The sequence below is a fragment of the Drosophila rhopaloa genome, unplaced genomic scaffold (assembly GCF_018152115.1).
Source record: "Drosophila rhopaloa isolate 14029-0021.01 unplaced genomic scaffold, ASM1815211v1 contig_3, whole genome shotgun sequence".
Classification (NCBI taxonomy): Eukaryota; Metazoa; Arthropoda; class Insecta; order Diptera; family Drosophilidae; genus Drosophila; species Drosophila rhopaloa.
In genome coordinates, this window is record NW_025335123.1 from 19,899,695 (window position 1) to 19,926,732 (window position 27,038).

The window sequence follows — 27,038 nt, forward strand, 5'->3', positions numbered from 1 at the left end:
ACCCCAGACAATTACTGAATCTCTATTTGACAGACTGAAGAATGAACTCGAAGTTCTGAGTTTTGGGAAATTGCCTCATTTCCCAGTGTTTGCCGGCAAAGTTTCCCTCTGCCCACCAAAACACCCTCTCCCTTTGCGATTGTCATTAATTACGAGCTCAGCCAGAAGCTCGCCAGTTTCGGTAGATCATTAGTCCACTTGCTAATGGCCCACAAAACAAAGGAAATTTTCTTTTCTCCCTGTCGATAGCTACCTCTCTCTCTCTCTCTTTTGCTTTCTCTCTCTTTGTCTTGTGCACTTAATTATGAAATTATGTCTTTTGTCATTTACTTGCTGTTTCCCGCAAAATGCGTTTTCACAGATTTTCTTGAACAAATTCATTTTGGTTCCTATTTGTATACTCGGCATTTGTAGAATACAAAGGTATATTGAATTTCTAATAAGGTTTGTTAAAAACAAATGGATTTTAAATGAACCTCATAACCCTTTGCTGTAGTAAATAATATTAATTTTTAATATACTTTTGTTAATCCATAATCTATGAAAAAACTACTAAATAAACTGTAATTTGTACCTAGAATTTGTGTTTAATGATTCTGATTTTTGTATAGTAAATACTTGATCAATTTCCAATACTAATAGTAATCCAATAAAACTCATTCATATAATCAACATATGTACCGGGTATTCAGATAGTCTCTCTTGCATTCCTGTTATTGATTCAGTTGCCAAAGTGTAGGGGTTTGTGGGATTGTAGGTGCGGTGGAGAATGGAAACACATGTTGCTAGCGGATGTTGTTTGAGTGGGGTGTATTTGGGGGGTTGTCTTGGGGTCTAGAATTCTTTGGGGAGGTGTGTGGGTGTTTGGGGGGTTTTCTAGAGCCCGTAGACTAAGTCCTCTGACTTTGGCGCAACAGCTGGTAACTGTAATTTGGCAACGCCAACTCCTACGCCCACACGCGTTACGCCCCATTCCGCCCCTTACCGCCCCATTCCCTCCTTCTAATTGCGTCTTTCGGTTTTCCGTTTCTACATCTTCAACTGCCAAATGAAATTTACATTTTTGACTTCATTTAACTTGGCAACTCTGGCTGAGTGGTGCTGCAGCATGCTTTTGTGTGTGGCATGCCGACATATGCCAATTGACTTGCCACTTGGTAATTTAATATGTGTGCTTTCAGCTTTTAGCTTTCGGCTCTCAGTGCTGGCAAAATCCCATCCATCCCCGCACCCATCGTTAATTTTCATCCCAATGTTTTGGCCCCGGGAGCTGCCAAGGACGCCAAAGCCATTGTTCATTCATTCTTGTCACAAAACTGGGCGGCGGATTGTTCAAAGGGAGGGGGGGGGCTGGGGTAAATCAAAGTGAACATTTCACTTGGCCAAGTCGGGAGCGCGGAGGAGCCATTGTCCGATGGCCTTATGCAACTTTAATTGAATTGCACGCTAAGCCGGAGGGCCAGGACATGGACATGGGCAAGGACATGGTCGTGCACTGCGACAAATTGGTCTCTGAAATGCGTAACTATAAAAAGTTATGAATCAGATAGAGATGAAATGAAATTACACCTTTAAAAGGACATTAAGTATTTAACTGAGGCCCTTGAGCCCTCCTCATAACTCTCACCAATGGATGGATTACCTATAGTGGCTTTAAAAAATAGATATGTATATATTGAGTCTCTTGTATAATATAATTTATTCCTCTTAAAGGAACAATTTAAGATTTCTGGATATGTAATATGATTTGCTAGCCCAAACAAAAGAAATATATTCTTCAAATCTTTGTCTTAGTTCCTACAGTTTTTAACTCTTTTCATTGTGACAGTGTTTTTGTGGCCATGTACTCCTTGGCCTATCAATAAATTGGCCTATCAATAAATTACATTTTAAGATGTCAGTGAAAGACAAACTTCAAACGTTTTCAAGCCCCCGACTTAAGATTTCTCGAAGTGTGGACTAGAAACAAGTTCGATTTGTTGACAGACCGAGGCGAAGAAATTTTCATTAGATTTATTGATTGCCCAAGTGTGGGCGAAATGGTAAATCGCCTCAAGTGGCAGAACATTTGGTCGAAAATTAAATTGCCCTGGCGTTTTGTGGGATTTTGAGGTTTTTCCCCCACATCCATTTATCCAAGCCCAGTTGTTTTTTTGCGGCTTGTGCGTTGGTGTTTTTGCCCATTTTGGTTGGCTGTAATTAGCATCCAAATAATGTCGTTATAATGCTGATCCATTAAATATGCATTGCTGACCATTTTGCTGCATTGGCCAGCGAATTGCACATTAGATGCCAATTAAATTCTGATTTATTGCCAAAACACAGACAGAAGTGTGAAAGGCAGAAGGTGGGGTGTTCAACAGTTTTGTCAACAGTTGTGTGGCCAATGCGGCGTATGCGTGATATGCAAACGGCTAATTATCGATTTTATTCGATTGACCTGATATAAAATGGTTCCGTCCGCAAATAGCAAATGGAAAATAGCAAAGTGCTTTCCTAGTTTGCCACTTCTGCGTTTCACTTCTCATCAATTGCAAAACTGTCACAGTTTGGCCAAAAAAGAGACACAATGAAGCACTTATTTTCAATTAAAATTCAAATTGGTCGTAAAAGCGCATAGATATAAATAGATAGGCATATAACAGTCGGATGGTTTGGTGGCTCATTGATTATTTCAGTGATTTACTCGATGGTTCAATGAGAAAATTCTAAGTGAAATTCCTAACTAACATAATGTCGCAAACAATACATTATAATTATAATTATGTGGTATAATAACAATTGTTTCTATGCAAAATATAAATGCTTCTCATCGATTTATTTTATTACGTATAACCATTGTTTCTAAGATATGTTTTTGTTTTACATTAAATTATTATATTCTACAATTCCTTATGTGCTGTGTAATTTAATTATTTCAGGACAATTTAAAAGGCCAATCAGATTATTTATTTCTTTATTTCCTGTTAAATAAAATCATGAAAAGGTTTTAAATATATTTACTTTCCTTTCTGAACCAATTACAACGTTATATAAAAATTGCAGAAGAATACCTTCATGGGTTTTTAGGGGCAGTGAAAACGGAAATTGGCTAGTCCACAAAAGCGAGCTCGATTGCCGTATTCACCAGTTATTAAATACTTTCCCTGCATATTTGTATGTATGTACGAATTTTCCGAGCTGCACACACATTTCCCTCTAAGCTGTATAGTGGATGCAATTCGGCTTTTAAATGCATATATAATCCAGTTTACCTATTATTTTTGCTCTTGTTGGCAGTCTGTTTTTGGTGGGGTTTTAATAAAACATTTCATTGCCCAGTTTTTGAATTGGGATGACGACCTATGCTGATGGAGCTTTGCTTAAGTTGTTATTTTGTTTTTTGGCATGTTTTCTGTTTTAGTTTCTGTTTTGCAGCTCTGTTGTTTTGCTGTTTGCTTGCTTTTTCTTCTTGTTGTTTAGGGCCAGAGCCAAGAGTATCTGGCTATTGTCGCCATTGTTTCTCCGGGCCAAAAACAATGCCTACTAGTCCAAGATCCCAGCCGCCCGAGGCATTAATTACAACGTTCGCATCAGGACTGGCCTGGCCCATTGTCTCGCCGGACTCAGATTCTGTTTCAGATTCGGATCCAGGTGTAGAGGAAGGTGCAAGTGCAGGGCCAGGATTCAAGGAGCAGGAGCCACCCATTGTTGGGCCAAAAACAATTGCAACTGCGCCGAGTGGCTGCCAAACTGCCGGAAGTTCGCTATTACACAGGGAGAATAATATGTATGACTTTGTTCTATGAAATTCGAATATTATTACAAAAAGTTCACAAAATACCTAACTTACTAATGTAAACATACGATTTTTGTTTGAATACAAATTTGAATTTAACTTATTATAACATAAAGAAAGCATTCACTTTAGTTTTAGGTTTTTGTTCTTACATAATTAGCTTTGTGGATTTATCTATTAATACCTTTTCAATAGAACGTTTTTATTCTCACACTAAAAACTATTAGGTAGCTAGTGTATGAGTAATCATTTTTCTCTGTGTAGTTGTGTATTGTGTGCCGTCTTTAGTTTGTTAGCCATCATTGTTTTGGCCAAACTGCTGCTGCCTTGGTCGTCCGTGTCATATCGTGTCTCTTGGCCAGCATTGTTGCCATTTGCGCTGCGGGGCTCAGCTAAATTGATAAATGCACCTGGCTAACTGAAAACCCCCTCTGCCCGAATCCTGGATCCTTTTGGTTTCTGGGCTCTGGGCTCTTGGATGAGGTCTTTGTGCCCGGGGTCATTTGTGCCATTGATTTGATTGCTAGCTGCGATCATCTAATTGATGCGATGTTCTCACATCGATGAGAGGTCTTAAATGTGCATTTGTGGGCCAATTAATTTCGAAACTGACACGGTTCTGGGGACTTGGTTGGTAGTCTAGCTGATGATTGAACTTTAAAAAGGCTAACAGATGCTATTTTATTGGGGGAATGCTCTGTAAAGATATGCTTTTTTTCATGATATTTTGCAAAAATTGGTCAAAAATAAAAATTTTAAGCTGATAATACCAATGGATTGGAAATTTTATAACGAATTCAACGATGTATGACAATCCAGCATTGGACCATTATTTCCTAGGGTTTTAATCAAAAAACCAAAAATAAGTTGGTTTTTTGCGGATTTTGACTGCAGGGGTTTTCAAACTTTGGCTTGACGAAGCTAGCTTCTTGTTTTATTATATTTCACATTTTATACTTACTATTTTTTAAAAACCTAAGGTATTTCAGTTGTTGGGGATATTTAATTATGATATTTTGAGATGCAAGAATATATGATTTAAATCGTAGACACATACACTCTCAATTTAAACCAGCCAAGCAAATGTATATTATCAATTTTTGATCAATTTTAGACCTATGTTTTATTTATACCATAAATTCGTGCAATTTCCTGCTTGACAACCTTGACATAGCCGTACCAAAAATCGTGATCCACACGTGGGAGCGCTTCTTGTTCTTCAATCCAATCACGGATTCGTAGTCCCCGCCTCGAAGGCTCCATTTTGGGACCACGTGTACCTGACAGCCGCGGCCTTGAGCCTTCGATTGGTTGGGTTGCAAAAAACGAAACCCCCCGCTTATTGCATCAACAGATGGCAACGCTTTTTGCCAAGCCCGCATCCCCACAAGTGTTGCCTATTTCATAGCGACACAGGCAATTGCCTTGAAAGGGGGTGGTAGAAGGGGTGGCGGAAAACAGGTGGGTAAAAAATGGGTTAGGGGGTTGTGCCATAGAGGGCGTGTTGTCAGTTGGCTTAAAAATGCTGCATTAAAGGACAAAGTGATGCGGAGCCAGAGGAAACGGGCCAGAACAACAACAGCTGCGATCCCTTTCACTAGACACCCATCACCATCCACTGCCACCCACTGCCCACCACATCACACCATGAAAAAGGGGTTCTCCACAAAGCAATGCCAGTTGCTCAAATGCCACTGGCACACGTGCACTGGGGCGAAAAATTAATTCTCAAATAATAGTTAAATTTTTTATTTAAATACTTGCCTTTCACTAATATTAATTTATTAATATATAGCTTGTATTGCACTTAACTTTTCGAAATATAGCTTAAGTATTCATTAAACTAATTGAAGATATTTGATTTTTCACAAAAAACAAATATCTTCAAAAAAGTAAAAATATTTATAAGGACATTTAATACCAATTAAACGCGTAAATTTACTCATGTTTCACCAATTCACTTTTTGGATTTGGACATTTTTTTTCACCTTGTTTAGACAGCCAACCTTTGCCTTTGCGGGCTGAATCACTTTTAGCCGCCTTTATTTTGCACATGCTCTTTGTTTTTGCTTTTTGGACACGCCCCCTCTTCCAACCGCCGCCCACCTGAAAAGGTAAGGTCGTCGGAGTCGTTGGGTGCGTTTTTGGGAGCACACTGCGCACTTGCCGCTTTTAATGAAGGCATTTAGCAATTCGATGCCAAAAAAAAAAAAGAAAAACCGAAAAAAGAGAGCGGCGGTGGCAAATTGCTTGCGAATCGTAGTTGCACTTGACCTTTGACTTGTGCAGATGGAGAGGTGAAGAGGAGCTGCAATTTCGATGTGGCCCATCTCCGGAGATTCTCAAGTTACCATTCGGCAACCTTCCAATTCTTAAAGTCCTTAAAATCAAATCATTATTAAAAAATAATTATAAATAAATAACAAAAAATGAATCTTAAATTATTATAAAATTCTTTGATGCTATATTTGTTAATGCTTCATCAAATAAATAAATATCCAAAAGGCTAGCCCATAAAATATTTAAAATAAGCACTTAATTTGTATATATATTTTTAAAAATTAACTTAAAGATAAAAGCGTATACCAAGCACTCCGAACTTTTCAAAAGGTCCCCTTAAATTGGTGTCAATGCTTTCAGAAAAAAAAAACAATAAATGGTAAAATAAATCTAAGGACTAAGCAAAAAGGAAAAGACAAACTTTTGGTTAAGTGCCATCAAAACTCATAAGCTGCAAATACGCTTGGCCTGTTAATGGTCCAAGTTCGAGCACTTTAAAAGCTCTGTATTTTAAGTGGGTACATTTGCATCCTGCTACCAATCCAGATTCCCCACCCCCCTTATCAAACTCACACACACACACACACATTTACACCTGCCCAAAAAGTGTGACAACAACACACGGACACCTAAATGAAAACCAAAGTCTAAATTGCAGAGCAGCAGTTGAAACCGGAGCTCAAGTGGCCGGCGGCCATGCGTGGAAAAGCCCGTGAAAAGTGGGTGGGAAAATGGCGTGGCTGTGGAAAAACGCGGATGGCAGTGTCGCACTTGGGACAACTTTTTTTTCATTTTCTTTTTTTTTATTTTTGTTCTCTCGCATGGCAGATGGCAAATGACCCGCGGCCGGAACTGTCCAAAGTGGTGACCCCGCGCTTTTCGGATTCCAGTTCCCGTTCCCGATTTCCCGGACTACGACTGACATGCGCTAATTGATTTCAAGATCCCCGAGGGTTGCCAAATAAAATAAAATGACGACGACGACGACGACAACTGTCCGACAAAACAGCTTAATTATATTTCGAGTTTCGAGTTTTGCCAATTGTTTTCCACAAAAAAAAAAAAAAAAATAAGAAACTGCACTTCGTTCAGGTTAATTAATTTTTCCTTTTCCTGCGCCTCTCGACAGGTGGCAAAGTTTTCATTCAATCAAGTGTGCCAAGTGCGCCGCCAAAAGAAGAACTTTGAACTTGAAGTTTTTTTGGCACCACCACCTTCTCTACGGCTTCTCATCTTTATCCGCCGCCTCCAATGCCAGCATTTTAATTAGCCTAATTAATTTTTGGCACAAAAACCAAGAAAACCCCAGCCGAGAGCCAAAACTTTTCACGGCATTTCCTTCGACGACTGCTCGGGGTTGCCTTTTATTTTATTGGTGGGTGGTTCGTTCAAAGAGGAAAGAAGAGGGGGGAAGAGGGCAGGAAGGGAAAGTTTAGAAGGAAAGGAAATGCAGTGGTAAAAGTTTCAAGCAGCTTGCCAAGAAAACGATGTGAAAACGGTGCGTAGTTTCATAAATTGGTCCAAAAGCGACAGCATTAGGTTGTGTTGGTGGCAGGAAAAACATGTATTCTATATGTAAGCATAGATATTTATCAATGCAGGAGCTTAGGAATTATAAAACTGTTTTCATAAATTAATTACAAAGTTTAAACAGAGAATTAACGAATATAGTCAATATACACCCTAGTGACAAATGCACTTTAATATATAGACCAATATTTACACCATATAAGCAAAATTTAAAGACCACTTCGTTTGTACAAACCATGTGTGAATATGTAACCCCAATAAATCCTAGTGATCTGGACTACCAGAAATTGATTTTATTTGAGCCCCAAATGTGGGGAATAAAACATATGAATTTCTCTTTTTGTTCTCCATTTTCTGGTCTATATGGTAATTAGTTCAGTATAAAGCGACAAGCGGAAACGGAAACAAACCGATGATGCTCGTATAACAGCAACATTTCCCTTGTTAAATACCAATAATGGCGGACAGCCAAACTCCCCCCTCGTTTCCCTTCTGTGTCCAGTTAATAAACATAAGTTTGGCGCAGGACAGGACAAAACAGGACGAGGACGAGGAGCAGGACGAGGACCAGGACGAGGACTAGGACTAGGACCAGGACCAGGACAAGCTGCTCCTGCCGGAAGTATGCAGGCGAGCTGACAAATTTTCATCTCATTGAAAATCACTATGAAAGTTCGTCTCCTGAATTTTGAGTATTACACAAAATAATACCATAAAATCATCTTAAAGTGCTTACATGAAAATTCAATGACATTAACGTAGGAATGCAACAAAAAATTGATAGTAAAAAGTTTCCCTCTGCTTATTCTAATTATGATAAATTTGTTTAAGTTTGCTTTGTTGCTGTGAAATTAAAAATTCATATTTATTGTTTTTTTTTATTTGTCATTTAATGGCATATAAATACTTGCTTTGTTTTGCATAAAAATGTAATGATTTTAAATTAATATTTAATATTGATAACCAATGATATTAAATATTATTTGAGAGGGCAATGTTGATTGCATTGAAAGTGATATGACAATATTTATGGTGCAGGAAAAATATGGTAACAAAAAGGGGTAGGAGAACTCAAAACAAAGCCCTTTTGAAAATATGAGAAATAATCTTATACAGCCAGCTTTTATTGAATGATAAAAACACCCTTGGCTTTATTGTGATGGGGAGGTATTATCCATTGGAGTGCAGTGTCCAGTGTCTAGTGCCAAATATGCAAAACGGCCAAATGCACTTAGTCGATATGGCTGCTCTTAGCCAAATTTGTTGCTGTTTGCCGGAGTTGCACATAAATTGTGGCAACTTGTGCGCTCAAAGAGCCGAAAAATGACATCCAATGGTGGCGTCCAAGGAGCCAAAGGATGAGGACGTGGAGCAGCCAGGACGAAGGACTAAACAAAACATTTATGCCGAGTTGCGAGCTGCGAGGTGCTTCGAGGAGACGGGGGGCCAACAAATGGCAGCTTTGGCATCAACTCAAGTGGCCATAATGGCATAGACGATGTACAGGAAGCCACTGTTGTTGTTGTTCGAGAGGGGGGGAGAAGGTGGGGAAGTGTCACAGGAAACAGGAAGTGCGGCAGATAGCAGAGCAAAAGTTGGCTACGTCCCAGTTTTAGGACAACGACACCACCAGGCACCACATCATCATCATCCCCATCATCATCATCATCATCATCATGATCGGTGGTCTGGGCATATTTCGCACCACTCAAAATGAAATGTACGAGTATAACGCAACTTATACTGAATATCGTCATTGGCGTTTTTGGTCCTTAATTATGCGCTCATTAGACGACTGCCTTTGTGGCACACGGATTTCTCTCCTCTCAGTTCAATTGAATGCTTTTCACGTCATTTCATTTCATTTGATTTCATTTCATTGCATTGCATTTCATTCCATTTCGTTTGGCTGCACTGCAAACTGACAAATTTCTTAATTGCAAGGCTGCGTTTTGGAATGCCTTTTCATCTACGGGCGCCCCCCAAAAATGCAAACAGAAAGATTGAAAGCAGCAAAAAGCGAGGAAGAATCAACGGAAAAATGGGCCACAACCAAAAAAAAAAAAATTAAAGAGCGAACTTGAAAAAAAACAAGAAAAAATTTAGTTGAGTGTCCGGACTTTGAGATACTGGGTACTCATTATATTCATACCGATAAAAAAAAAATACTTTTAGTACTCATTAAATCAAAGTACTTAAATGATATAAAAATGTATAAAATCATAATTAAATGATTGTTTCATTGATTTTCTCCCGCTTCCAAATCAATATACCCTGGCAATAGGTATTTAAAAGCAGAAGGATAGAAATCAGGCCAGCCGAGCGTGGGATCTGTTCAAAAACTGGCCGAAAAGGGGCGGCAAATACGGTTTGCAAGGGGTGTGGTATAGTATATCTTGCCTAATGGCCGCTGGCAAATGCAAAAAGGCTGTTGCCTGTTTGTTGCTGCCGCTGCTGCTGCTGTTGCAAGTTGGTTGGCAACCTTGAAGTTGCACAGAACCGAGAATGAAAAAAAAAAAAATTGAATTTAATTCAAATTGAGCTTGCCGCACAGAGCGAACAAAAGAAATGAGAACTGCTCTGAAAAGAGCCCAACAATGTCTTGGCATGGTTACCCTTGCAACCTCACATCTCGAGCCCATATCTTAAAACCACCCCCCCGCCACCACCTCTATCTCTATGCCCCGCATATCTAGTCGTCTCTTTTTGTGGCATGTGCTAAAATAGACAAGTTTATTGCCAGTTTTTGGGGCCTGTGGGGCAAACAATGACGAGGCCAAAAGGGTAGACAAGTGCTACAGCTAGGCCATGTTGTTCATACATTCTTACACTGGCAAAGGTCAAAAGTGTGCGTTTTCTTCTTGTATTGTGTTTTGGCTTAGCACTAGGTCAAAATGCTGGGACAGTTGTCAAGGTGAGCAACTTGAGGCACAGTCCCTCCTCATCAGTTCCATATTTCATATTCCATATTCCGCATTTCCTTCTGTTTCTGAGTCTGGCTTGGGGTTTTTTTCTTTCTGTCATGTGTCACAAATTGTACAAGATCTCGGGTCTCTTTCTCATATCTTTCGGCTGCAGTATCAGCACATTTGGGTCCTGTGTTTGCCTTTCGGTTATCCACAGAGCTCTTTCTCTTCTCAGCTTAATTGTCATACATTTTTTGGGGGGTTGGACTTTTTATGACCACGATGGCCACAACGGAAACTGGGTTAAAACGACAGAAACACTCTAAACTGTAGACGGTAAAGCAAGGGTCAAGATGGCCAAATTTGGCAGAACATTTTTGTGCTGGGTTCAGGGTTGTTTGCACTGAGAACTCATACAGTTTTACCAAGTCTAACGAACATTAAATACTCACTGCCTATCTCACATTTGAAATATGGTTCTACTGATTGTACAAAAAAGAGAAGAAATTTAAAAAATACCTTTCTTTATTGTCCAAATAGAGTATGTCTTAACAGTTGTAAACTAGAAAATTCAAGCTGCATTTCCTGGAGTTTTAATTTGCCTCAGCCATCAACCATTTTCCAGCCGCATTGTGCACCCACTTACTTATTTATTCGGCTCAATTTGGGAATTTAACTGCCGCATTTTCCCGCTGCCTTTTCATTTGCCCAAACATTTCTTTTTACGAGCGGCGGAAAACTTTGCCATGGCACTTTCTTCTCCCACGAGACGGGGCAATTAGGCAAGTTTTTTGCCACCACCACCACCACACTTGCCCCCAATTTTTTCCGGCCTAATCAACAGACCAAGTAAATTATTTGACAATTTCAAAGGTTGATGCTGACCTGATGACGGGCAATTAAAAACCAAAAATTGCGTCAACTGACAAAACAGACAAAGGCGAAAATAAGCGAAAAGCGCGGGCCAAGTTTAATTGAAAATTATCAAGAACAGGCGGCCAGGTCGTAAACGGTGGGAATAAATTGTTGGCGAAATAGAAGTGGAATCGGGGTTAGGGGTTGGGGATCAGAGGTCAGGAGACAGAAGATAGAAGACAGGAGTGACCCACCCCGGAGACAAGTGTCGCCACACAGATCGCACCATTAACTGCCCTAGGACAGATACAGATGATTTCCTTAACAAACTTCAAGGAACACTCGAGATACGAGTACTCCATTTTAAAGACATTACGGCCCACTGCTCTGTGGCATAAATACACGGTGGGAAAATAGAGTTTATATACCGATTTATACATTTAGTAAATTATGTGTATTAAGATTTGAAAATACCTTTAGTATTCAATGTCTGCTAAACTAAGTATAAAAGAAATGCAAGCTATAACATTTTATTATATTATTTATTGTTTATGAGAGGTAGTTCTAGTGAGTTTTAATCCAAGTTATGTGTTTAATGATCAACTCAAATAATTTATAGGCATAATCATAGAACTTTAATTATTGAAAAATGTCCATATTGAATGGAGATTCCATTTTTTCTGCATGTACCAGTATGTGTACCTTGAGTGCGAGCCGACACGTTTTCATTGTTTGATAAAATGAAATTTTATGGCGCACAGCACCGGGCACAGGACACAGGACACTCGCACACGGAGATAAAAAGCGACGAGGGGGGGAGGAGGAGGAGGAGGAGGAGTAGGAGGAGGAGGAGGAGGAGGAGGAGGAGGATGAGAATGGAGACAGGACCTTGACTGGCCGAAAATTGAAACAGAGCGGCTATGAATTTGCAGCCAAGACAATGGCCTCAACGTGCTCGGCCTTTGGCTTCCTGCTCGTCCTTTTGGTCCTGTTCGTCCGTTCGTCCTGCCCGAACAGTTTGGGGCTAGTTTCATTCCCCAGACGGTGCAAACAAACAAACAAACAAACAAAACAAAACCAAACCAACTGGAGAGTCGGGCGAATGTTCAAGATAATTGAATGAAAATTCATTCGTGTGCTTTTCGATTTGGGAGTACGAAGAAAACTTTTGCCCAGGCACCCAGCCTCTGGCTTTTTGTCAACAACCAAAAATTCGTTTTACTTTCTTTTTTTTTTGTTGTCTTGTATTTTGTGTATTTCAGATGGGTTTGCGTTGTGGGGGTGCGGGCAAAAGTATTTACATGTCGTTGTCATTTCCGAAATTTTCCCTTCGGTGGTGGAGAGGGGGATTTTGCAGCTCAAATCGAATTAGAGCTTTGTTGTCCCTTGTTGTCTTATTTGTTTAATTTGTGAAAAGGCTGCCATCCTGCCCCTCTGTCTCTTGCCTTTTAAGCCCACTTTCCACACACACACACCCCCATACAGAAAAAAAAAACGAAAAGCTTGTGGCATCCCTTTAGCTCAACAAGTTGAACCCGAAAAGAATTTGCATAAAAATTCATGGGGCTTTTGGTCCCGTTTGCCCCAGATATTTATATCTGTATCAGTTTTCTTTTTTATACGCTAGGCCATACATATATTTGTGGTTTGCTCGACTAGGCGGCGATTAGTTTAGTATTCCCCAGAAGCATTAAATCAGCATAATTCCGTGATTTCGCCAAGGGCAAAAGGATTGCTTCTTTGTTTTTACCTTTTCTTTTCGGGGGGGATTCTCAATGTCAGATAGAGCGGAGCAAAAGTAATTTACAATATCGATGCGACATGGCCGCAGCCTTGAATGACTTCCATTTCCTTGGCATTTTCCTCCAGCTTTTTCCCCTGATTTTGTACCTTTTTCGCTTTTCCTTTCTTGTATTATTTAACAGATGCTGCCGCTGCCAATGAGGCGGAGATGGAGGCAAGGCGCCATCGACGTTCTCATTACTTAAAAGCGAGATGCCAAAAATGTTGATTGAACGCAGGGCCCACGCGGCGTATGCGCAATAATTTGCAACTGAAATTTCGCAACTGCTTGTGGCGGCAGCATGAGGAAATGCGGTTAAAAGTCAATAAAATCAAATAAGGAGAACATTTAATTCGATTCGGGGTCGAATTTCCACTGAAGTGATCGAATTAAGTCGTTGGCAATCGTTGAGCGTTGAATTCAATTGCAGCAATTCCATTAAAAGCATTTCGATATTGATTGTTCAATTCGCATGGGAGACCATTAAATATAATGCATAATCATACTGATAGGCTTAAGAAGAATTTAAAGGCCATTTTTGTGATTAAACCGAAAAATACCTCTGCCAAGGTCTGGCGATAATTACGACCGTAAACCAAATGAAGAGTGTTTTTTATGGGACATTTACGAGAGCTAACGAGGAAAATTATAAACGATGAAATGGGCGAAAGGTATCCATAAAAAAAAAATTGTTTGCCAATGAGTAATAATCATATTTATGAATTTTAAAAAAAATATGAAGTATAAAGTTTGATTAATAAATATTTATGTTAAAATATAAATTTATCGTAATTGATTTTTATGTGTGGTCTTTTTTTTTAAATTGAATTGACTTAATTGAGCGAATAATCGAAACAATCGAATAATTGATTAATTGATCGACTTACTCATATGGATGTGCTAAGCTCGATAGACTCGGCCATAAATCGATTTCATCGATTATGGCTTCCATTACCAAAATTAAATCGCCTGGCCCTCAACTTCCAGTCGAAGCTCAAGACGTGCATTTCGCTCACATGCTGAATATTTATCGAATAATGAATAAGGTACACGCATACGGACACAGATACCAACAGATTCCATTAACCGTATTACGTAAAAGTTGCAAATAAAAAAGTACGGAATTTATCGAACTGCCAAAAAGGGGGAAAGCGGGATATGTGTAATTCGTATATGGAGGAAGCTGAAGGGATACTTTGGATGCTTTACTGGCAAATTTACGGTTGTGCTCAACTGACTGCGCCAGGTGGATTCCGGACTCTGGATTCCGGATGCTGGATTTTCCGAGTCGGCTCAGTGGCCGCCGCCATTCATGGCCAATAAAAAGTGACGCATAAAAATATGAATTTTATGTCTGCGTATTTAAGGCAACAATAAGCAACGTGTTGTGGCTGTGAATGAAAAGAATGAAAGTAAAGGAAAGTAAAGCTCAAATCCCTGGCCCGGGCAATCAAAACAAAATAAAAAACGAGAAAAGCGAGAGCAACAAATGCGCTCAATGAAGCTGAAAAGCAAGAAAAGCGGTGAAAACCGGGCCCACTCGAATTGGAAAATCAAATGGAAACAGAAAAACTTGAGCTCAAGCAGGTATACTTGTATATATATATATATATGTATCTGTCTGCTGCCTCTGTGTTTCTGGCAGCTGCTGAACATGAAAATGAGTTTTCTTCTTCGACTGCTTTTTATGCCAGTCAAGCCAAATAAAAATAATAATAAAATCAGCGCAATAAGCAAGCAATGAAAGCGGCGAAAGCGAGACCGAGCATCGATTTATACACAGATGAGCAATCATAAATATTAATGTTAAATACAGCAGAGCCTGGCATTCGGGGAAATCGGGAAAAATCGGGGAAAAGGAAAAGGAGGGAAAAGCCCCTACTGACCATTGCCTAATGGAATGGCAATCGGAATGAGCATTGATAACTAAAAGTTAAGTTGTGTTCTTCTCGCTCTCCGAAAAGTGGCAAACATTTTTTGTTTTATTTTTTTTTGTTGGCCCATCTTTATGCTAATGTCGGCGACTTTCCCTGACAGGGGCTGCCTCATAAAGCAGGCGGTGAGCATAAATCTTCGGCTCGAGGAAGGACGACCCCTATGAGCTTAAAAAAAAAGAAAAAAAAAAAGGGATCTCCATTCCATCGGGCGACATCGAGGCGCGCTGCCTCTGATTTATTTGCCAACGTGTGTACCACACTGCGTATGCTTATTCCCTGCGACTACCTCCCTTTCCCTTTCCCTCTCCCTCTCCACTTCCATTTCCCTTTCCCCTTTGCCTTTTATTTTCGTTCTCCTCCAGAGACAGCTATCAATGACAGCGGCTTGATTTTGCATTTAAAAGTGAATTATATATCCGCCGATTCTCCGACAGCCGCAAAAAATATGCGGGGCATGTGGAGAACTGTGCAAATATCTTGCCACATAAGCGACAATTTATTTGCATATTTTCATGGCACCGACAGTTTGAAGAGTGAGTTGTCCTGGCTGTTGTTTACATTAACCCTCCAGCGAAAAAGGGGGTTGAAACTAACACACAACTATGGGTAAATAACAAATTGGTTGGTGATAAGTGTAAAAACTTACAAGACAACACGATGCACAGTGGAATTGGTATTTGGGTGGCAAACAAAAGTTATTTATAAACATTGTCTTTTAAATGTTTGAGGTTTTGAACATTTGGAGTATTTTATACTTGTATTTAGCTGATAATCAAACTAATTCAATTAGGCTCCCCTGTTTGGTAGTGGAAAGTTTCGTTATTTCGTAAAGCTGCTGGTTGCCAATTGTTTTATTTGACAAATGACTTTAACCCCTTTGAATTTTCTTTTTTCTTTGATACTTTTCAATACCATTTGCAATTTGCTATCGACATAATAATGAACAATGGCTGGAAAATCCGCAATAAACCCGCTCGTTTGGTAAACCGTTTATGGCGATATATATCTACAATTTGAGTCCACTTACAACATAAATTCATGTTGCGCTCTGTTGACCCATTTCAAATTTTTATCGCGTTAATATCTGGCATGTTTGAATGTCACATTGATCCCGTTGTGTGTGAGTTGTTTGGTGTGTTTGTACTTTACTCCCCCTTTGACTAATATCAACACCAAAGTTGCCTTTCCCGCGCTGTTTGTGTTTAATTATGTATATCTGTGTAGGGCACACACACACACACACACACTGTTACATGTGCGAAACGCACACAGATACAGTCTGTGTTTGTACGAGTTTACATGGGTGCCATGTGCTTTTGTACAAGGCGCTTACATTTTGCGTTCCCTACAATAGTTGTCCTTGTGTATATTTGTATGGATATTCCTGTCTCCTTAAGCCTGCTCAACATTTTCCAAATAATATGCTAACTTTTGTATTGTCACGTGCGTGTGCGTGTGTATCTGTGTGTGTGTTAGCTATTGTTTGTCCTTTGGCGCTGACTTCCGTTTCCGGCCGATAAACAAATGGCGCCAGCCAACGATTAATTATTCTGATTTCTAGTCTTAAGGTCCACCTACAAATAACCATAACAATAACAACAACAGCTGGACACGTGTCCTGGCAAATCATAAATAATCCAACTGACAAAGTAAAGATTGATGGGATCTATAGATAGCCATAAAGTCGGAAATAACATCAAGTACCGATTCACAACGAACTTATTGAATTTAAATACTTTTTATGCGAGTTCCTAAGCTAAAAATGCAAATCATCTAATTCACTAAGAAATATTGACTTAAAGTTTAAATAAAATAGCAATAGACCAGAATCCAAATATCATCCAATAAAGCTTATTTAACGCTGTAAAAACTTTCCATATTTTAGTTTAATACACACTCTGCAATTACTTGATTCACTCGCAAGCCATTCATCAATTGTGTTTACTTAAAATGTCAGCCAGACAAACACTTGATGTTTGTTTCTAGTTTATCTGCGTTTTGATAAATTGTTTGATAAGCTTAATAATGCAGTGTGTGTAATGTATGCTCAATCGATTCCATAGATCCCGACAAATATCTCAATAGCTTTTCAAAGGAGTCTGTGTATCCTTTTGTGGCATTTCTTTGGCAGCCTATCAATGAACCAATTTTCACACAATTGCATGTTTGTGTGGGTGTGTGGGGGAAAAACCACAACGAAGCACTTTTTGGCACGTTAATGTGTTGGAGGTGCTCACCCCAACACACACACAGACGCACACGAGCCGTAATTAATGATTGAACGCACACCTACGCACAAGGGTCTCCCCCAAAATGTATGCTACGTTTCTTGTCTATACGCACAAAATGTGTTTCTCATTATTTTTACGTACTCCACACACACACACGCACACACAAAAAAGCAACGCACGTGCGTATAAATTATGTTCTTGGCTTCGTAATGTGGGTGAGGGGGGGTTTTTGTGAGGGGTTGAGTGGTTGGGTATTTGGGGGGTGGGGGGTTGGGTTTTTGAGGGTGGGTGGTGCCCATTGGCTGACGCCAAGTATCGCATTAAAAATCAATTCCCGAATCTTTGCACGTACACAAGAAGAAAATTGTCGGCTCCAAAATTGAGTTCAAATGAGCTCATTAAGACAGCAAATCGTATAAGTGTTTAATGCTTAACTACATTTTAATGTATTAAATCCATTTCTAATAGTTTATAATAGTATGTGGCGAGTGTAACTCTGAAATATCTTATTAGGCTTTCGGCCTCATTAAAAAAATGAAAAATATAATAATTGTAGTTGCAGTAAAGTATGATATTGCTCTAATAGTTAACTTATTTTACAGCATTTAATTTAAAAGTATAACATAAAAGATGTTTTCGGTGCAAGCTGATGTTGCTGTTATAATTTTATATTTGATTTTAATGACTGTTCTAATCGCTTGCCTTTCAACATTTTCATTTTCAGCACTCGGCAGGAAAATGGAATGACCAGAGTTCGCTTAGTTGGCCCCCCAGAAAATGCTGGCTCAGCCAGCGGCAACAACTCAATCAGCAACATCAGTGGCAGCGACATCTGCAACATCAGCGGCAGGAGCAACAGCAACATCAGCAGCTAGGAATGGCCAGCGACGTCGCGTGGCAGCAGCAACAGAAGGCTGCAACAGCAACAGCAACACCAACAGCAACGGCAATAGCAATAGCAACATTGGCAACAGCAGCAACACCGGCAACATCAGCAGCAACAGCAGCAACACCAACCGATTAAGTCAAATGCATTCCAACGAAGAGCCGCCCATGACGGTGATCGTCGATGGAGGCGGTGGTGGCAGCAATGTATCCGCTTCCAGTGCAACTGCTGGTGGCCATCGGCGGGGCAGCCAAAGGTTGCGGAAAACCAGTTCCTCCAGTGCCAATGTCAAGTCTTCAGCGAATCCTGCGACAGTGGCTGGGAGCAGCAGTGGTCACAGGTCATCGCATCGCCAGACATCGAATGCCTCGGGCTCGGAAAGAGATGGCAACAGCAGGCGTCGTTATCAGGGAAAGGATCGACATGATCGTCACGATCGCCATGACCGCCAGGATCGCCAGGATCGCCATGATCGCCAGGATCGCCATGATCGCCATGATCGCCATGACCGCCATGATCGCCAGGAGCGTCGCGAGCGGCAGGAGCAGCAGGTGTCACGTCGGCGTGCAGGACGTCGCCACAGTGGAGCCTCTTCGATGAGCGATGCTGCCAATGCCGCCGCTGGAAGATCGAGGGGCGAAAGAGGGGGAGCGGTCAGCTCCTCGACCGCCTCCAGTTGCAATGGCAGCTGCAGCTCCGACGACGGCGACTCCTCGCACACCTCCTCCTCCAGTTCGTCCAGCTCGTCCGGCGAACCGAATCTGCCCTATCCGGGATTCCCCGAGATCTCCATGAAGGCGCTGACGCAGTACACCCGGCCACGCAACTGGTGCCTGATGCTCATCACCAATCCATATCCTTTGCACAAACAAAAACCGAGTGGGAGTGTTGCGGGGTGTGGGGCGGGCCTAATTGCCATTGTCCTTCGCTGGCATTTTACCCCTGGGTCTGTGCTGGGGTGTCCTTGTCACACATTTCACAGGACGTGCGTTGTGAGCCTATTGATTTTTCTCTTCTTTTTTTCTCTCTCCATTTTTGTTGTATTTTTGTATCTTTAATGGGCATAAGGACACTCAATTTGGTGCAGGTTAAATGCATTTCGGTGGGGGGATCGATGCCCATGTGCCAATTTGTAATCAATGTATATTATGATCTCTTCTTTAAGTGACCTTGATCGGCTTTCTTTTGATTAGGGATAATATATTCTATCTGAATGTATCAAAGTTTTCAACCAATTTAAAGCATTTTATTTTGAATGTTGTTCTGTAACATTCTATAAAGCTTCAACAAAAATTTAAAAAAAACGTTGAAAGTATTTTTAAAACACTTTTACTATATATTAAAAGCTCTTCCAAAAATCCAAACAATTTTTTGCTTATTCGACTAAAATATAGTCTTTAAACAACGGTGGTCCTAAGCAAAAAAAATTGAAGTTATAAATATTTGAAGCTGATGTTTAAACTAGAAAACAGTATCCCATGTTCGATGTAGTACAAATGTTTTTTTTTTAGCTGCCTGTTGCAATATTCATGCCACAATGTCAGCAGTTGCGAAAGGTACTGCGTGTGTGCGCGAGTTCGCTGGACATAAATAATAAATATCTGAATGGGCATCATCATTGGGAGACGGAACCAGTGGATATATGTGTCCCCCAGTCCCAGTTGCCGGATCCTTCCGCTGCCGTCTTGTTTTCATATTTGCCGCATCCCCATCCATTTTCTGGGGGATAATGTGCGCCAATCAGTGGGATGTGGCCTGTTGGATACGGGATACGGAATACGGGATATGGCGGAGGACAGGGGAAGAGGATGACAACCCTGGTGATTCAATGTTGTTTATCTGGGAGTGCTCTTCCTGCTTCTCCTCCTCCTCCTCCTCCTTCTCCATTTTCTCCAGCTCCACAAAGTGGCACATGTGCATGAAAAATCGCTTTGCATACTTCGCGGCGCGCACTTCACATTTCACTTGGAGCGAAATTAAAATTGACTGACGTTGATATTTATTTATGCCCGTGCTGCGTTCGTTGGGCTGAGTAAATTATGATAATTGAGTTTAGAACGTCAAGTCCCGGTTCTCCGGTGTCATTCGTGGGTGTGGAGTGGTTTTATTTTTAGCCCCAAAGCCACGCTGATGGCTGCGATTACCCACTTGATATGCCACATCCCCAGGCGCTCCTCCTCCTATCCACTCCCTTTGGAAAAGTCCCTTTCTTTCCGCCACAAGTACGTAATCGCTCTCCCGATACTTGCCACTTAATTGTTGGCCATAAATTTTGATTTGCCCCATTGTTCGCGCTTTTCAGCCATCGTGAGCGCCATTGTATTGTTTTCTATATCTTGCTGACATTTTATGGATTTTATTGTCAAAGTTTACGATGCGATGCCTCCCCCAGCGACAATTATTATATCGAGGGTGTGGTTGAGTTGAGCTGTAAGCCAAAAGTGATTTTGTGGCTGAGTTGCGGTGCAACTTTGCCCAGCTTGCATTGCAATCGGTTGGCGAGAGAAGCAATCAAAACTTGGCTTTGGCTAAACTAATTTAAGTTCGACTTCCTTGTGCTAACCCCACATCCTCCGAAGCCACTGCCACTTCCGTTTCCGCTTCCGTTTCCCCTTCCCCTTCCACTTCCGCTTCCGCTGGCGACGCTCGTCTCGACCGTGTCTTTGGTGACCCAGACGTGCCTTCGGCTGCAACTGAGGTCAGCGGTGCCATTTGCCAAAAGTTAAGGCCGCCGCAGCGTCGCCAGCTGGCCCTGCGTATCAATATCGGATGGCACACGCTCCTTTCCTGTTTTCCCTCGATAAATATCCTGCTGTGGAGTGAGTCACCCCAAAGAGTATAATCAAATGGCACACAGCGAAAACTAATCACTTAGAGTCTCAGTCCCATCAATATCAAATCCGAAAATATATGGCATTAGCCTTGCTTAATGCCAATGAATTGAACTCAAACACAATTCATAGTTAAATCACCTAATCCTTAGAGCAGATAGCAGACGTCAAGGTCACAATTATTTCGTTATAGAGTGGATTAAATAGCTCAATAGATTTTTTTTCTCTGTGCAATGACATTGGTCTTTTGCGGCAGCCGTTCGTCTTTGCAAGTTTTCAAACCAAATTAGCGATGCAACTTTTATCACTTTTATCTCATATAAAGACGATGTATTCCGGGGCAGTTTCCAGCAAAGTTGTCTCCTTCATTTTATGGCGCTTTTAGCGTGAAATGTGCGCGGTGGCACGTGCAACATATGCAGCTCAAGAGTGGCAAGTCGAGTGTTGGGTTGTTTTCGGGGATCAGGAGGTTACCATCACCAGCTGGCTGCATCCTTGTGCGGTCGCCATTAGAGCCCCACATGCACGGCTATTCGGACACGGCATTCAGGCATCATTAGCATGAAGTGGGAGTGAGGCAGGACTCGCTCCTTGGATAATATGAAACCGCTGGCACGGCCATAACTAATTATGACAGAGGGCCAAGGGCTGGTGGTGTTGATACCCATCCCTCCTGGCCATTGTCCATTAGCCTCGCTGACCGCCGCCGAGTACGTGCCTTGTATTCATTACCCAAATGCCTGGAAAAAGGACTAGTAAGGACACGGCTGATGGACGGACAACAGGTCGCCGTGTTCCTCTGTGGGAATTGCTAATTTCCGCCGACGGGTAATCCTCAAAAACGAGACAATCAAATAATCACAAAGTACTTTGTGCTTTTTTGAGATGGGAATTTTGTCAGAATTTTATATCAGCATTGTGGTATTTCTGCAACGAAATACCACAAAGCTTATTCAGTTAGCAAAGCATCTTCAAGTTTATACATTTCGTTAGCAACTACCCAAATATTCCTAAAAAACTTTTTCGTTTTACATACATATCTCCACGCAGATGAGTCGTCGATACTTTCAATGGCTTTCTGATGTCATAGAACCAATTAAATTGATCGCTTCCATTGAGAAAAACTTGTTCCTTGTCGAAGCCAATTTATCTCAAGTTTTTCACTTTTACTTTTTGGCATTTTCTTTTTTTAAATGTTTGTTTTTCATGTTTCGTTTGCCTCATTCTCATTCTCGCTTTCGTTATTCGTTATTTGCCATTCAGCATTCGCCCCCAGCCCCGCCCCAATTTGGCATGTTCAGTCATCTTATTCGGCTTTTGCTTTCGGGGCTCTCGCTTTTGTTTGTGGCTCTTTTAATTTGTTGCGATTTCTGCACGCTTGCATGCGTCCCCATTCGCCATTTCCCCGACCCCTCCCCTTACCATCCCGCCCAACCCCGACCCCGACCCGTCACGCCCCTTTAATAGCACCGCCCCCTTTCCGCTGGCCGACTTTACGCTCGACTTAATTTGTTTACTGTTGGTTTGGGGGCCATCGCCATCGCTTTTGCCAAATCAAAAATAATGCGCGCGTACCCGCGGTCCCGACCTTACCGCCCACTTATACCGCCCACACTCACCTGAATAGGTATGAATATCGTCAAGTCGGGAAACGACCGATATTGTATATCGATAGAAGTCGTATAGTTAGTTTTGATTGAGGAAACTTAGGCTCAAAACGTTTTCTCTATTCCTATTTTTGAAGTACATATTTTAAAGGAACATAGAAATAAAGTAAACTAAATAGTAAATATAAGAAAGTAAAATTGATCTTTAAAAATGGTACTGGAATTTTTGCGTTATTTCAATGCCTTGTTTTTTCAAAAATATATGCTTCAAAGAAAGTAAAAACGTAAAATATGGTACAAAAATTCAACCTGATACAATATTTATATATCGTCATATATTTTTTGACATCCCTATACACCTGCCTCTTTGGGGGCAGCTGAATGAAATGAATGCGCCAGGGTCGATTTTGCTGCTACTGCTGTCGCATATTTGTGCTGCTGCAGTATTTATCCAGGCGGAGAGTGGGCGTGGTTCACCGCCCACAGCCCACGCCCACCAGCCACCAGCCACCGCCCCTTTTGTGCCGTCTGGCGGCCTGTTCACATTTGTTTTTATGACACGGCCGCGCGGACCCAAGCGAACCGAACTGAATCCAAAACTGACCCGATTCTCTGACCCTCAACCTGCATACATATGCTCCAATCTCCTTTCGCCTCCTAATGAATTGCCCTTTTTTTTTTTTTTTGCGGCAGCTCTTCGTTCCTTTTGCCAACACCACCGCCATTCCGACGATATTTTCCGTTTTTCTGGCCAGACCATTGTGCGCCACGTTTTATCTTTAATTGTGCGTTAATAGCGTAAACATTTTTGCCATTTTGCGCGTGTGCTCTCGATTCTTAATTGCTCCGTCGAAAGAATGAGTCCTTGGCGCTCATTTGGCCATGCATTAAGCCAGCTCGAAATTTTCCCCTTGCCAACTTGGCCTTGCGCGAGTGTTTGTGTTTTCCAGTTTTTGCGTCTTTTTTTTCCCGTATTTTTTTCGCCTGAGGCCCGAAAACCAAAGTGCAGCAGTGAGGCTTTTAGGCGACAAGTGGCGAAAAGGACGAGTGGATCGCAGTGACTGTACGGGCCTGGGGAGAAAAGTCTAGAGCCAGTGGAGCAGTCGATTGAGTCCCATTTGATGTTGGACCCAACACAGAAATTGGACCGCTAAAAGCCCTTACTTGAAATCGCATATTTCCAAAGCCTCAAGGTATATTACTTTTGGTCCACATTTTCGGTGTTTCTTTGTTTTATTTGCTCTTTATCCCTTTAAAAGAATTTTATATCTTGGACAATATTTTGTCAGTTCTAAAAATCTCTTTATAACTTTTCCACATCCAGTAGATTGAGGCAACACGGCGTATACGTGTCTTACCTATAAAATCCCAGACAACACTTCGTATGAGTGATTAAATTTCGAAAAACTGTGCAGACATTACTTGTTTGTCTTTTAGCTCCTAAACTTGGCTCATTCAAATGTAAATTGTTTTCTCATCAAATTCTTCTTTGTGAGACGGGCCACACTGCGTATGAGTAATAAACTTTAAGACCTCCTGTTTTGGCTCTGTATTATCCAGTTGAATTTGCATTTCTCAACTGCTTAAGTAAGGAGCACACAACGTATCAGTGATAAATTTTAAGAAGACAAGCCAACGTAAAATATAAAACTAGAATTTTACAATGTAACATTCAGCTGGGGTCCAGCATGTCCTTGTTTGGGCAAACGCATTTAGATCGAGTGTTATGAGCTGACTGCCAACTGTCATCAATTTGCTGCATTTGGCTGGCTGAAGAGCTGTAGAGCTATAGAACTGCAGAGCTGCCGAGTTGCCGAGCTGGAGACTGGGAATCCACAAGCCAAGAGCCCCAAGCCTCCAACCCCAAAAACCAAAACCGAGAGCATACCAAACGAGACCGACAAGCGGCAACCGCAGGGGAGGGAGGGAAGGGGGATGGGTGGTAAATGTGGGTGGTTGGCAGCCAAGTTGACAAGCACTTGAGTGCGCATTAGAGGCAACTGCAAGTTGTTATCCACCACGCCCCCTTTCGCCCGCTTCTTTCGCTCGACTTGTTTCGCCTTCAATCAGCGCAGAAAAGTAGGCAACGACTATACGACTCCCCCGCCTGATTTTCCCCTTGGCGCCTCTTCCTTGTTTGCCTTTTCCGTTTGGTTTTTGTGCCCTTAACTCAGATATGGACTCGACTCCATTTGGCGGCCTTCACATGGTTCGAGCGCGTCTCCATCCTGGTCATCCTGCTCAACTGCATCACCCTCGGAATGTATCAACCCTGCGTGGACGACGCCTGTGTCACGAACCGCTGCAAGATCCTTCAGGTGAGTAATCACAGCCCAAAAACACATCAACACTTATACTTTTAAAAACCACCAGAATACAAAATACATAAATGAATCATCAGGACTGTATAAATGTTTAAAAATTTCACTGAAATATATTTAAACATATTATCAAACTGAATGTGAAATATGTATATGTAAATTTAAGTTTTATTTAACGCCTTGGGATTCTTCGTTTCACTTACATTTACGTTTTAACATATATACTGTCTCCGTAAAATATTTATAATTGACATAATTATGGATCCATCCCAGGGGCTTAAGGGTAATTTGATAGAGAAAATGATGTGAAAAATGAAGGCCAGGACTGGCATTGTTGGGCTCCCTCTTTCTTTGCTGAATATCCTTGCTCCCCAGGTGGGCCTGTCAGCATCGGTGTCACATTAAATGCCATTTATTTAAGCAATTTTTTGGCTCACTTCCTGGCTGCCACACTGATGACACCCAACGAGGCACTTCGGCTCATTAGGCAGCACCACCGCAGACTTCTCTTTTTTTCTTGTTTTCTTGTTTTGGTGGTGTTGAGTGTTCAGTGGGGCAATTACAGAGCATAGAGAAAATGCCGAGCTCAACGTGCGAAAATGTTTGTAAATGATATGTAAGTCGAGGGACATTTTTGGCCGCAGCCAAGTGTAAAGTAACACGACAGCCGGGGCCAGGACCCCCCGAAAAGCAGTGGGACCCAGACCAAGACCAGCGACAGGATATTCGCAAGGACAAGGAGTTTGGGAAGAACTGGAGGTGGAAGAAGCGACAGGACGGACCAGACAAGACAAGACAAGAGAAGGCATCGCCAAATTGGCACACAGCACAAAGTCAAAATGACAACGACAGCCGCAGTCGCAGTCAGTGACATAAGTGGGCGTTACCACCGCCCCCGTCTTCCGACCATCCCCATCACCATCCCCATCCCCATTCCATCCCATCCCATCCCTTAAAGAACCCAAATTACTTGACACAAGACGTTGCACGGGGCACAAGAAAAAGATGACGACTACGACGACGAGGATGATGATAATGATGATGATGATGTCGCCAAGGCAAACTCATTTCGATGTGCATGTGTGTGACGCCTGATGTGTCCTTGCCATCAACCCATCCCCCACCCCCCCTTAAAGAGGGCTTGCTAATTTTAATTTGATCAACTCTCGTTAGTTCTTTGGGTTTAGGTCATTAATCGAATGGGATTTAAGGTGCGGCTGAGACTCTGCAGGGAATATCCTTTAAAATTAGCGCAAATTAAGGTAGAAGATGGAATACAATTTTTTTTTTAAGAGATCAAAGGAAATGAGCATTATAAAGATTAGAAGAAACAAGGCTTAACACGAGGTAATGTAGAGCTAAAAGCTTTATTAAGAATCGTCATTGATTTAAAAAAAATAAACAATCAAGTGAATTATTTTTAAAAGTATTATATTACTAAGCTTGTAGTGACTTAAGTCGTTCTTTAAAACTATTCCACTTCAATACATATATTGAGAATCCAAAAGTTCAAAAAGTCAACCCTTTTTACTAAAACCCCAAAATCTTTTCCAGATCTTCGACGACATTATCTTCGCCTTCTTTGCCCTGGAGATGACCATCAAGATGGTGGCCATGGGCATGTGCGGCAAAAACACCTACCTGGCGGACTCGTGGAATCGCCTGGACTTCTTTATTGTCCTGGCGGGTCTGCTGGAGTATGTGATGCATGTGGAGAACCTCAATCTGACTGCCATCCGAACGATTCGTGTGCTGCGTCCCCTGCGGGCCATCAATCGAATACCCAGTAAGTCGATTATATGGTAATATACCCCCTCTCCACTCTGATTACACTCTGATTTTTAGGCATGCGGATACTGGTGATGCTCCTGCTGGACACTCTGCCCATGCTGGGCAATGTCCTGCTGCTCTGCTTCTTTGTGTTCTTCATCTTCGGGATCATTGGAGTGCAGTTGTGGGAGGGAATCCTGCACCAGCGCTGCAGCCTGGACACACCCACCGGCACAATCTATCCCCTCACGTAAGTAGCCTATCCAGTCGGAGGAATATCCTGACTATCAAACAAATAAGAATGCCAGGTCGTATGGGAAATA

At 41.5% G+C, this 27,038-nt stretch overlaps 1 protein-coding gene across 1 annotated transcript in view; it reads left to right on the plus strand.

Moving 5' to 3' along the window:
* LOC108042780 (voltage-dependent T-type calcium channel subunit alpha-1G) overlaps positions 1–27,038 on the plus strand; it is a 92,156-nt gene that overhangs the window by 28,373 nt on the left and 36,745 nt on the right. The window contains 4 exon segments of the mRNA XM_044461001.1: positions 18,025–19,039; positions 24,831–24,942; positions 26,500–26,731; positions 26,791–26,965. Of these exon segments, the coding sequence (XP_044316936.1) occupies positions 18,078–19,039; positions 24,831–24,942; positions 26,500–26,731; positions 26,791–26,965 (1,481 nt within the window). The 5' untranslated portion in view covers positions 18,025–18,077.